The 13700-nt window shown below is 42.7% G+C and overlaps 1 protein-coding gene across 8 annotated transcripts in view; it reads right to left on the bottom strand.

Annotated features, from left to right (window-relative positions):
• ZBTB46 (zinc finger and BTB domain containing 46) overlaps positions 1-13310 on the bottom strand; it is a 53330-nt gene extending 40020 nt beyond the window's left edge. For 2 of the 8 annotated variants that reach the window (XM_033074806.1, XM_033074814.1), the window contains exons 1-4: positions 13217-13310; positions 12591-12771; positions 6246-6373; positions 4425-4563 (exon numbers count right to left, since the gene is read on the bottom strand). In XM_033074806.1, coding sequence (XP_032930697.1) covers positions 4425-4478 — 54 coding nt within the window. In that variant the 5' untranslated portion in view covers positions 4479-4563; positions 6246-6373; positions 12591-12771; positions 13217-13310. Of the gene's footprint in view, positions 1-4424; positions 4564-6245; positions 6374-12590; positions 12814-12902; positions 13164-13216 lie in introns of those variants that run through there. The other 6 variants (XM_033074811.1, XM_033074810.1, XM_033074809.2 and 3 more) reach the window with 6 other exon arrangements.
• Between the last annotated feature and the right edge of the window lie 390 nt (positions 13311-13700).

The following is a 13700-nucleotide window of genomic DNA, read 5'->3' as shown; positions in this document are numbered from 1 at the left end:
TAATAATTTTCAGGTGTTTGGCCTGAAAAGGTTGTGATGGCACCAGCCAGCACAGCATCCCTCTAATCCAGGCTCTGGAGGTGGCTGCCAGCACTTCCCAACATCTCCACATTGGACAGAACCACCTCTTAAGGCAGTGACAGCTCAGTTTTGTCTTTATTCCAGAAACCACTTCTGCATCTACTTTTAGGAGTTGAAGAGTCAGCTTAGTCCCCTCAGGAAATATGAATTGCCACATAGGATAAAGTGAGTTGTCCATCACCAGTTGTGTCTCCAACAGCTGCCACATCCACACAATCCAGGGGAGGATGTAAGAAAACCTCAGAGCCCACTATGAGGATAGGGGCAGAAGGTTTTGGATATAGCATTGCCTTTCACTGTTCCTTCATGGATATAAAAATCCATATTCCAAGACATCAACTCCCTGGAACTATGGGGAGGAGAGGCAGGAAATCTCCTGCAAGGATAATTTTCTCTTCCTTAATTTTATACACATTAGCAAAACAGTATTTGTCAAAGTCTCCACTTGCTCTTGTGAACTTATGACATAACATCTTGCCTTCTTCAACTGGAAATATTCTTCAACTGGAAATTATATCAATTCCTTGAGTTTTTATTCCTTTGCTATCTCATACATTTATTCAGTTTACTTCAGTGGGTCAGGGTCCACTTCAGAAACATTTGTCCTTTTTTAAACTGCCCGTGGCAGAAACACAGAATTCAAAAAATGTCTCTTGCTACTTTTGGTTTGACTGGAGCAGTCTGAGGTTCAGGCATTGACAGGGATGGAGGGATGGAGGGATGGAGGGATGGAGGGATGGAGGGATGGAGGGATGGAGGGATGGAGGGATGGAGGGATGGAGGGATGGAGGGATGGAGGGATGGAGGGATGGAGGGATGGAGGGATGGAGGGATGGAGGGATGGAGGGAGCTCTTGCTCATCTCTTTAGGAAATAGAAGATAGGGTCAGAAAAGCTATCAGGGAATTTTTACTAAACACAAATACACAAAAACCTATTAAAGACTCCTTACTGGCCAGAGGTGGGCACATTACACACTTTCAGGCAAGCAGTGAGGTGGATACTCCCATGTTCAGTGTAATCAATAAAACGTAACAGTTTCCAAATCAGGAATTATTACTGTAGATGTCTTGAACTTCCCTTGTCACACATGTCACTCCACATCCAACATCTGTCACAGCATTGCACCTTTTAAACAAGAGGTCTTTGGGGGAGAAAATTAAATACGCCTCAAATTCAGAGGAATTAATTAGTTTTCTGTCTACCCATGTCAAACCAGAACATCCGTTTAATGTCAAGGATCACCAGGGAATTAATCCAAGTTAAATTTAAGGCAATTTGCTAGTAGTTAAAAATTCAGGAAGCTTTAAAACCCTGTGCTCTTGTGTTCCAATTTCACATGCTGTTTTGTGGCTTGTTGATGGTTTGTTTTTCTTTTTTTTTTTCCCTTTCCCTGGTAAGGACATTTATTTCCACTTAAAAAATGTTGTGGAAAGATTTCTTCAGAAAAGCTGTACCCTTCAAACTTCTGTAGAAACACAGTGAAGATGGAATAAACTGTGGAGATTTCTTAGAAACAGATCTTTAAGATTAATGATGCACTTTTTGGTTTATCTCAGGTCTTTTTAGTACATGAAGGTTTAGAAGTTGAGCATCTACCAGAATTCTTTAGGCCACATGGCCACAACACAGCTTTCCAGGAAGCCAATGAACCAAGAAAGCTCATCTGAAGATTTTCCACAAAATAAATTTGTAGCAGATCAGGCTTTCTTCATAAGCCAGTTCACAGGCAGTACAGTAACTCAAGTCTATTGCTTCTCCAAAAAGAACTAAAAAAAAGTCCCAAACCAAACCATTGCATGTAACAGCAAATAGAACACAAAGTGAGCAGATTTTAGAGCCACTTTCATGCAAACTTCTGTCAAGATACAGGGCTGCTTTTATTTCTCATATCAGAAAAAACCTGGTCTTGAAGTAAGCATTAATAATTTACACAAACTTTAACCCTAGCTAGAGTGAACCTATGAAAGTGGTTTATTTTGCACTGTCAGTACATTTATTTAGCCATGAAAATAGCACATGATGGCACAGTAAGAGTCTAAATCACACTTCACTTCTCATCAGAAAGGTTTTAAGAAGAGTACATACTTATTTATTGGCAAATTTCTCAGCATACATCCCAGGAATGAGTCTCCTAACCAAAATCTTAACATCACTAAAATTAGGAGGCACAAATTTGTTGCATCTAAATCCCAGTGCATTACTTAAATTTTGACAAAAAGTCACAGATGAGAAATGAATTGCACACAAAATCCTCTACAGAGCAGTCCCCTGGGAAATAGTGGGGACAAAAATAAACTTCCTTCCCTCAGAAAGAAAACAGGGAAAAAAAAAGGCCTGGAGGTTTGTTTTTTTGGGGGGGGAGGGGGAGTTGCTGTTGTTAGGATTTGTTTGGTTGGTTGTTTACTTTTTCTTTTCTGAGAATATAAGTGAACTGAAGATTTAAACTTTGTCTGTATCAATTTTCTCAAAGTGTTTCTACACTTAATACCAAGGACCAAAGGTAAAGAGCACCAAAATGCTCACTAGTGCACTCCTCCACCACTCTGCTCCCTAGAGAAAACATGCCAACTGGAATTTAACCAAAAATGTGTTGTTTCCTCCCCCCTCTCCCTTCAGAGAAAAGTAAAAACAGATTTAGGAAGAACTCCAATTCACTCCAATGCTTTATTACACAAAAACCCAACAAACACACCCCACTTCTCTGCTTCCCCTGTGTCCTGTCCATGTTTCCACTCCCAAGACATTCCAACATTTTTTAAATTCCTCTGCAAAGGAGCTCTGTAAGGTGAGATTGGGCTTGAAATGCTTCCTTGCACAACAAGACACAGTGTGCATACAAGTTTCACTTTTATCCAATTAAAGACAACAGAAATGCCCAGGATTCCTACTCTCCATCTGCCCTGTGCTGAAAAGAATGGAGAACAAAACCCCTTAGGAGCTGAAAAGGACAGTAAAGCAGAGAAAAAGAAGACTCAGGATATTCATGGATGGTAACTCTGCAAAGACACTGCTCAGGAGATTTACAAGCACAAATCTCCACAAGTGCAGTGCTTTCTCACAAGTGTGTTTGAGGAAGAGCAGCACACAATTCTGAAAGAGTTTCTTTCTTGACACTATTTAACACCAAATTATATTTATATGATCAGCTTTGTCCAAAATAGATATACAAAAATGAACAGTTGCCAAAAAACCTTCACCCTATTCTGATTCCCAAAACCAATCATCCTTTAAGTTGGCCATTCCAACCACAGCTCTGAATTCAAGGAGAAAGAGGCAGATGTTTTTTTTAACAGACCAAACCAGACCCTTGAGCCAGAGGGGTCACTCAGAGCTCAGGGTTTCATGCAAACAACGTGCACAACTTCTCCCTGATGTCCAGGGATGAGCACATTTAATTGCAGCCCAACAGAGCATGTTCATGGGCTGGGACTCATAGGGAGAAAAATAAAAGTTTCACCATTCACTTTGAGAAGAGCTATAGAAGTACAGAAAGGGCAGGGATTTGGGAGGCACATAATTTTCAGTAAACTTAGAGAAAAATACTAATTCCATTTTCATTACCAAGTTTGACACATGCACTGAATTGTCAGTGATTGCAGGGCAAAAAGAGCCCCAAGTTCCCACATAAATCCTGATCAGGATTCACTAAAATTTCTCCAACTTCAAGGTAATGTTGCCCCACCACAGACAGCATTAAAACAATATCCCTGTTTAGAATCTGTAGCAGATACAATCCAGAAAGTCCAGAGTAAAGTTCAAACAGCAGAGTAGAACCCTACACACTCCCAGCATTTCACTACACATTAAAGCTTTGTGACCACAGCCCAAACAAGAACCACAAGCAAAATCTAACTCCAATAGTACAACTTAAAATAGCAGGGAATCATCATTAAACATTTAACTCTACTCCAAAACTTCAAACCAGAGACTTGGCTGTGGCTTTGACTTGTCAACCCATCCACCTGAAGTTATGGGTGAGCCAATGTGCAGGAGCTGGACAGCATAAAAGCATAATCAAAATAGAGGATTTAATAGAAAAATCCATTTATTAACCTTCATTAGCTCTGATGGCACAGGAAGAATTTCAAGAGAAAACCAGGACTGAAAACAAGAGGTAAGTAAAAACTGCTGTCCTCCACATTTTGGGAGAAGGGTAATTAGAATTCAAAATTTAGAAATTGCAAAGTTAAAAATTCTAAGGATAAAAAAGACAAGATATGCATATTTTTCTATATTGTTCTTAAAAGTAACAAGTGATTTTTGCTGATTCTGTTAAAGAAAACATGTAAACTGCAATACTGAACAAATAAACAAATAAAATCCAAGACAATTACTTCTTACCAGTAACAAACTGGGTTCCAGGTCTAGTGTTTCTCCTACAACAGCTGAGGACATCAACAGCCCCAGGGCAGCACAGGTAGTGCCCTGTTCCTGACCTTCCAACAGCACTGGGGTGAACTCTTGTAGGAGAAAGACAGAACTACAAAAAACAAAATCAGAACAAATTACTAGCAATAAACTAAGAGTGAAATGTTTCCAAGTCCTTTCCCTCCAAACTCAGTTATGATACTCTGACTTACAATTTAACAAATTCCAAAAAAGTCAACTCCAAGCATATCAATACATTGAAAGTAATTAAAGCCTGGCTACCACTTTGTAATAATGTAAGCAAGAGTTACTTCTTAAAGGTATGGGAACAAAAAGGTCTAATTTTAGCTACCAAAACTTCAATCAGATCCTTGAACAACAGGGCTTCCTGTTTGGGAGCTTTTCAAAACATTCTCACTTTAATGACTCTTTAAAGAGACTCACCTTATCTGACCTATAAAATAATGAGGTTTAAAAGCTACCAGTACAGCTCCTGAAAGAAATCTGCAGTGGAACACTCAGGAGAATTTGCTCTTGAAACATTTAGTTGCCAGTTCCTAGTGGCTGACACCATTCTGGGTTAAGAGACCAAACAATCCCAAGATTTGTAAAGTTTTGTGTAAAATACAGATATTTAGGTCTAGTAAGACACATTTACAGAGAGGCTTCTCAGAGAAAACCTGAGTGTTTATGGTTACAAGGTACAAGGAGTAGGAATAGTTCAGCTACTCCAAGGTTTTTGTCTGTGAGGACACATCCACTAGAACTATCATCTTACATATCTATTTTTTTTTGTATAAAACAGACTTTATTTTCTTCAGAATAACATATACACCACACTGGCAACATTTAATTCACAATTTTACACTTCTGAGTCTTCTTTATTCAAAACTTTATACTGTTAGCCATAACAAAAACCTTTTTGATCTCTGCATTTCAAACATCTTCAATACACAGATTAGCCCTCTTAATGAAAATAAGCTATAAATCAATACTGGTGATTTCAAGACTGACCTTCTGTAGTAACAGATTGTGAAAGGAAATATCAGAAGATAAAAGTTAAGAAAGCTTTTCCAACACAAATTAATGCCACAGAAGGTGAAATAAAATATCTAATAAACAAATGAAGCAATAAGGAAAATCCAAGCATTCTTATGGCAAACAGCAGAACTGAGAATCTTGAAAACAAATATGACCCAATTGAAGCAAACACCAGTGACTTTGTTCTCAGTTTCTATTCTGGACTGCCAAGCCTTGCCTTTCTCTATTTCTGATTGCTTCTCCATAGCAATTGTCTTGGCGAGCTCTTTTTAGTCTTTTTATTTGGACAGTTAAGAAAAATTAAGGTGGTGAAGTGAGGGAGCCAGACCAATCCAGCCACATGGGAAATGACTTTGTTAGCAAAATGTAACAAGGTGTAGCTATTTCTACTTAGACTTGAGGTTATTACTTTTCAAACTCTCACTTACACCTGTCCCAGAGCACAAAAAGAGCCAGAACAGGCTGGTGAAAATGGCAAAGCTGAGCCCTGCACTTTTTCTTTTCTGCTTGGAGCTCTGCACCTGTTTCCCTCTTGTGATCAACTGAGTGACCATGATGGATGGAGGCACCAGAACAGCCACAGGTATTTCTCCAAGTTGTGCAGATAACCAACATTTTATAAATTTATAAACCCTTTTTATAAATGTTAAGTTTTATGAAGAACTGACAGCCCTCATAATGATGTTCTCTCCAGGTTCCCTTTCTCTTTCCCATGCCACATGACAAAAATATCTTTAAATGCTGAGAACTTACCGATACTTGAAAGTGTTTCCTGTTAGCAAAAATAAACTTTGCAATGTTTCACAGCTGGACAGTGCATGTTTCAATGAAGAGAGGAGAATGGTCTCTGGTGAGAAGCTCCAGAAGGTTCATCAGATGTCCTGTGTTTGGAAATGGAAAGAATAAGAGGCAAAAATTAAAATCCAAACTTTAACTTAATACAAAGCCCTTCAGTGTCACATAATTATGAGCAATATTTAAAATAACTGTGCATTTACAACACTGTTTGCCATTTTAACAAGAAACATTCTGATCTCTTCCTATAATTCATAATACAATAAAAGTTATTTAGCCCTTGTGTTAATGAAAAGGAAGTTTAACATACCAGCATTAAGATTGTTAACAACTTCTGACTATGCTTCCAGAAGTGCTTTGAAAATGTCACTAAAAAACCAGCACTTTATAATAGGATTTAAAAAAAAAAACTAACAACATAGTTTCAGTTGACACATACGTTTCAATTAATGACTCTGTGACCTCTGGCCCACATGCTTTAAATGGGGTTGGAATTAATCTCACCTCATGGTTGCAGTGATTCCCCTCCAAACCAAAATATTTGCCTAAGGTCACACAAAAATCATGTGTCCATGTTGTGTGAAAGGAAGAGATTTGAGTTTTATTCCCATCCAGCTCAACTGAATCACAGCCTTCAAAACCCAGCATGACCCTCAGATTTTAAATACCAAGCAGCATCCACAAAGTACTGAGGAAAACATTTTGCTTCTCCTACAAACATTAGAAAATATTTGAAAAAAACACCCAAACACAAAAATGAAGATGCAAATAACTAACAGAAGCTTTATTTTCTGTGCCTGTAAAAGCTATGCAGCCTGAAACACAATATATTCCAGTGGGTAACAAATTGTTAAAATGACAGGATGCACCTTTGAAACAGGGCACAGGTGTGTGCACTCAGTTCCAGTAATATTTCCACTGCACTTGGATTTCCTCTGCATTTCCCTTACTCATTTTCCCATAATTTCCAACTCTGTCCATCTGCCTGTCTCCCCACCCTGGTACAGTAACAGTTGCTCAAATCATTCCCATTTTTTGATCTCTGTTCTCTCTCATCTGGTTGTACCAGGAGAAGAGCAGCCCCAACACTACTCATGTCCTGGACCCTGTGGAACACAGCAAGAACTTGGCAGAACTGGTACAGGCTACCAGGCTTGAGAAGTCTGGTGACATTAAAAAAAAAAAAAGAAAAAGAATTTAGTTACAGATATATCTGCTACTCCAGAAGCAAAGATTAAAAAACAACCTGAAAAATTCAAGTGCCTGTGGCTCGTATGACACTTACCTGTCCAAGTGCCATTAGATCTCCTTAAGATCTCCTACAAGATCTTAAGCTTTTACTTTAAAAAGTCACAAAAGAAATCTAAGCAAAAATCCCTCTGCCCTTGTGCATCTGTTAGTCAAAAAACAACATAAAAAGTACCTTAAAAAAAAAAGAGGATTAGAGAACTGTAAACTTATCACACTGGGAATTGCCCTGAAGAATGGTTTCCCCCAAACCTTCTCATTGGTTTTTGTCTTTCTAATTAGGGGATCTTTGCCAAAGTTCCCAAACTCTATACATAGAAAGGGAGGGAGCCAAAGCAGGAAGAATCATGAGGCAATTTTTAAAAATAAGTAAAGTAGGGATAAAAACCAAGAGAAAGATCACTTAAAAGACAGAAAAGACACACAAGGAGTCATGAATAATCTAAGAGTAAAAGAATCAAGTGGTGCAAAACTGAAGATAACATGAAGGGTTCTGAGAACAACCTAATTCTGTTTGTGTAATCCATGGTACAAGCTCTCTGTGCTTTGGGTAAGGATCCTGGTTTACTTTTTAGCACAAATCTCATAATCCAGATTTGATCAACTACTATTAAAAAAAAAAAAAAAAAAAAAAAGAAGTGGAGTGAAGCCAAGAAGGACACATTGGTAAAAAGAAGGAAGTCAAAAAGCTCATTTTATATTTAGCCACCACCTCATTCTCCAACCTTATAGTAGCAGGACTGTTAAGAGCAACTGGGTCCTGACTACTTCATTTATTAGCACCTAAATTAGTTTGGTTTGGATGTTTTAAGCACCTAATGTCCAATACAGACCATTGATTCTTCTGTCTCAGGGCACAATCTGAGCACTAGCCAGGAAGGTATTTCCTCTGATGCTGTATCAGTGCAAAAGGTGCAAATTTTGTTTAACCCTTTCCTCTAAAAGAGCGAGCCAAAGCCCTGAAATATCAGCTCTCTGCAGAGCTCTTCTCCATGGGGTCAGAAATACCAGGAAGCAAACTCACTTGGATGGAATAAGCAGGTATAAACATATTCCTTAATATACAAAGCCCTGCTCACTTTTGTAAGTAGGGATCTTGGGCAGGTAATGTCCTGGTACACATTGACATTTTTGTTAACAAGTGTATTTTAGTCCATACACAAGCTCATAGACGTGTCTGCAGAATTTTTTTGACACCTTGGTGCCTCTTTCCAGTACAGGAGATGCCAACTCAGAGCCACTATGAAGCAAACACAGGGCAACCTCCAACATTTGCAGGGTGTTTTTCTTCCAAGGGCACACACGAGTCAAGTGAGCAGCAGGACAAGATCACCACTGTCTGGGCTGGAATAAAAGCCAGCCACATTCCCAAAAATCAAGGCAAAGAGGTGAGTTTCAGCTCTAATTCAGTATCTACCTGTCACATTTCAGCAAAGCCACCTCTCCCCTCCTGTGCTAGGGACATCCTTACCTATGCACACCTGAACACTGCCAAGTGGGACACATTTCCATCTCATTAGAATGGCTGTCAAGAATCTCACCCTGCCTCTGGAGCACTCAGAAGCTGTTCCAAACCAACATCTCAGCAGCAGCCTGACGTTTCTTAAATAAATGGGTATGAAAGAAAGCACAAGTGACTGTTCAGAAAATAACTGCACCACAGCTGACTTGGTAAGGGACAGCAAACCCCACCCACGAGCCTCTGGACTCCACCACATCCCAGAGGGAATTCATCCAGGACTTCACACTGGTTTGCCTTTATGAAGATTAAGCACTTCTAGTGCAATTTTTCATCAGTATAATTGAAAATGTTTGGGAGGGCTGAGTAAAACCCTGTTCCACAGAAGGGGAGATGGGTAACAAGAAGTAACACACCAGCACATTCAATCAACAGCTGGAGGATGGGAACTGAGTCCCTAGGAGCAGCTTTCCCTCTAAACTGGACATCCTTGAGCATCCAAACACACCAAGGCAACACAAACCAGAAAACCATTGATCTGTTTAGGGAAGTTGAGATCCTTCCCTCTTGCACTTCAAGGAAAGAAGCCCCACATGAAGTGATACAGGCTCTTCTTTCTCATCCTGCCTAAAGGACTGGAGATCCGGAGGGAACCGAGAAACCCAACTACAGAAGGATGCATTTAAGGAGGCTGCGAACACAAACATACAAAAGTCCTTGGGAAGGAAATAAAGCGAAGTTTTGAAGCAACAAATTTCAACCCTGGAGCCCTGACTGTTATTGTGCTTGCCCAAATATCATAAAAACTCCCACGGAGATGCTTTAGGGATGGAGTAGGATCGCAGGACTTCCCGCAGACCAAATTCCTGCCTCTGCCTCGCAGCCGCGGTCGCTCCTCGTGCTCTCTCCTAACGTGACCCCTGCTCTCTGCACACAACCTGCAGCATGCTCACTTTCACTGCTAACACACTCCCAGTCTCAAATATCACACGCAGAAAACACAGGTGAGCGCCACACTTCCAAATATTCGAGCCAAACGCAAGCCAGGAGTGAAATATAAAAACTGAATTAATCTCTCCGTGTAAAGCGCCAGAATTTTGCAGGGTAGTGCTCACAGCCAGGAATGGACACATTGCTGCCTCCTGGGAATTATAATGGACATGTGGGATAACCATTACAACTGCAGGTAGCTCTTCAAAGACTTAAACTAAGCCCTCTCCCTGCCCTTCTGTTTGCCCATTAAACTCCACACAGGAGCATGGAAAACCCCTGTGAATGCTCTTTACCAATTTAGGGGGAGTCTGGAAAGCGTTACAGAATGCTTTGGAGCAGCCAGCAAAGCAGGCAACACGAGGGGAAAAATGTCCTGGGAAAAGATTGAGCTGTTTATGAAATAATTCTGTCCTGAAAGCAGGCAGTGGCAGTTTGGATTGGGTGTCAGCCTGCTCTGCGCTGCTGCTGGGAGGAGAGGAAACTTCGCTTAGAAACTTCAAAAACATGGATCTAAAAAAAATAACAATAATAATAAAATCCACCCAAGTGGATAGCAAAGACAAAAAGAATATGTTGAACCTCACAGCAACACAACACATCACCAGAGGAAAAGCAGGCAATTAAGAGATCTTCCAAACATGAGGCATTTTTCCTTTTGATAGAGGGCTGCTGGGGAGGGGGGAGCTGCTAAACTGGTTTTCCTCTAAGCACTTCCAAATATTAAAAAAAAAAAAATCCTCTTGTGAAGAACATATCCACTGTTGTACAACTGTCCCAGAAAACAAAGACCACGGGGAGAAAGTGGCCCATTTTCTCCAGTCTCCAAGAACCTCAAGTACAGGTCATGTTTTCAAAGGCTCAGTCCTGCACACTCCAGGATGGAGCAGCATCTAAAGCACAGGAATAAACACCTAAGGTGAGAGTTACTAGAATGCCCTGCTTTTGGTACCAGACACAAATTGACTCAATTCCACAGGCGAACACACAGTCTATGAAAACAACCGCGAGAGAAGTTTCGCTGTGAGTGAGTTTCCCCCTCCTGGACACGCTGCATCAAAACCAAAAGATTCGTTTTCTATTTCAGCTATCCCATGAATGCACCAAACCATGGAATATTTTTCAGCAATTTGGGAGCCCACTCAATTCTGTCCTGTAGCTCTCCCTCTGCCCGTCCCCTGTCAGCGCCCAAAAAACACCTCAAAGCTGTAATTCCTCACCGCATGATGAAAATATTGTGACTAATAATACACTCCACCCATTTTTTCCATCACTAAGGATTTCAAAATATAAAACTTGACAAACAGTGAGAGAGTTTAGAAGGGGAAAGTCAAATTTTATTTCCAATTAAAAGAGGCTATAAAAGCATAAAAGTGAGGTATTGATTAAAGTGAAAGAGCTATACAGCCACAGAAAGCTTCTTCTTCAAAAATTACATTTTTCTCACTCTTCTTGGGTATCACTGCCTTTTCTTATAATCCCCACAGGAAAATAAAAAGAGAATAAATACTCCCTGTCTTTTTTGAGAAAACACATTTAATGCATTAGTAGCAGGGCTGATCTGTGCATACAGAGAACCCAGACTCAATAAATACTTGATTGAGTCCACAAACTGAGACCTACATCTCAATGACAGCAACTAAATGCTAAAAATGATACCGGTGATGCAATTAAAATGCACGCAAGAACTTTGGTACAGGTGTCTACAATGCCACTGTTTGCTAAACACATCTCCTAATTAGCATGGCTTTAAACAATGCTGATAATAATCCCGTTCTGTAAGGCTTGCCAAATGAATCATTGGGATTGCAAAATAAAAAGCATGAGGAATTCATTAAAGAGCTGTTAAACTCTCCTTTGTTTATCTTTCCCCGGTCAGGTGTAAAAATAAATAAATATGGATTTATGTCTCCGGATTCCATCCGAATGCTCCGCTCCACAATAACGTGCCGGGGAAGAACCTCCTCAGGAGGTACCAGCATTTTTTTTTTCCTCTCCGTTTCAAAAGAGAAATCCTCCCACTATTACAGTCCTGAAAATCTGCTCCATTCTCTATTTGTCATCTGGGATTGAGTTATCAGACACTACTTGTATTACTTTGGGAACTGACATGTCTATTTACAGAGACACAAAGGCAATCCAGCAGCACAACCCCTGCTTTTCCCAGCACCTCTCCTTCTCCCCTCCGCCAAATTCACCAGCACTTTTTTCTGGGGAGGGGAGAGGACACCTCACTAGTTTCCCAGCATGGCAAAGAACATTTCCAGCCACTTTTGCACTTGTTACAGCCTTATGAAAAATCACCTATATCCCCCCCAAAGGAACAGCATTATTTTGTCAAGATTTTTTTTTGTTTGTTTGCTTGTTGGGGTTTTTTGTATTTCTTTTTTTTAAAGAGGGTCACTTCCCCCATTTCAGCCTGCAATTAAAATGGAGGCAAGGCCAGGCGATCTATGTCTGGCTTTAGGGGGAGACAATAACCCAAAACAGGCCTGGCTTTAAAAAAAAAAAAAAAAAAAAAAAAAAAAGAGAGAGAGGAGAGGGAGAAAGAGAAAGAGAGACAGGCAGAAAGAGAGAAATACAACATGCTTCACCAGTATTATTACCTCATCCCTTTTTCCAAGCAGTTTTGAACCACACTCCTGACAAACTCTTGGTCCAACTTGCACGGATGCTGGTTTTTAGGGGGCGGAAAGGGTTTTAATGCTGGAGCCGGGATTGAGGCTGGCTATCCGCAAGTGGAGCTGCTGTTAAAATGCCCCCTTGTCTCTTCTCCTCTCCCTTGAGCTGGGTGTTGACGCAGCAGAAATTACCAGCTGGAAAATTCCCCTTTTGGAGGTTACGGGGAGGAGGGGGGGGCGGGCGGAGGAGCGAGGGGAGGGGAGGGCCGGGGGAGGGGGGTTAAACCCGGCACTTACCAAGTTAAGCCATCCACCCACACCAAATAGGACATCGCGTCCCAAAGAAGGCTCCGTGCCCCCCTCGGCGGGCAGGGCGCGACCGGCCGCGCTGCCCCCGCGGCGGGCGGGCAGCGGGGGAATAACGGGGATCAGAACGGGGATCAGAACGGGGAGCAGGATGAAAACGGAGATAATAGGGGGGATAATAACGGGGATAACACCGGCGCGGCGGTGCGGGAGCAGCGGGGGGGGCTCCCCGCCGCCCCTCGAGGGGTGGGGGGCGGCCATGGCGACCCCCGCTCGCCCCGGGGGGCGGGGGGCGGCGCGCTTACCTGTGCCCCATGGAGGAGAGCGGGGTGTCGGAGCGGCCGGAGCGGTGGCTCCGTCGGTCACTCCGTGCCTCTCCTCCCGGGTGGGGAGGGGAAGGGGAAGGGGGGGCGGAGGGCGGAGGAGGGGGGGGGGGAGAACCCGGCGGAGGGGGGGAAGGGGGGGGCGCCCGGGCGCGCTCCCGACGCTCCCTCGGGCGCGCGGGGCGCGAGCCCGCGGCGGGCGGGGGGGGCGCGGGGGGCGGGGCCGCGCGGCGCGTGCCGGCGCTGTCCCCGCCCACTCTCCCCAGCGGCGGGCGGTGATTGGGCGGCGGTCCTTCCTTAGGCCACGCCCCCTTGCCACGCCCCCTCCTCTTGCGCCGGGGGAGCGGGGGCGCCGCCGGCGGCGCTGCCACTGCCGGACACCGGAAGTGAGGGAGGGCGGGGGCGCGCGGCGCGCGGGGCACGCCGGGACAGCGCGGGGGCTGCGCTGAGGCGGGGGCGGCTGAGG

The sequence above is a fragment of the Catharus ustulatus genome, chromosome 17 (assembly GCF_009819885.2).
Source record: "Catharus ustulatus isolate bCatUst1 chromosome 17, bCatUst1.pri.v2, whole genome shotgun sequence".
NCBI classification, from domain to species: domain Eukaryota; kingdom Metazoa; phylum Chordata; class Aves; order Passeriformes; family Turdidae; genus Catharus; species Catharus ustulatus.
Note: the sequence above shows the minus strand (reverse complement) of the source record. Positions and strands in the feature narration are given on the sequence as shown.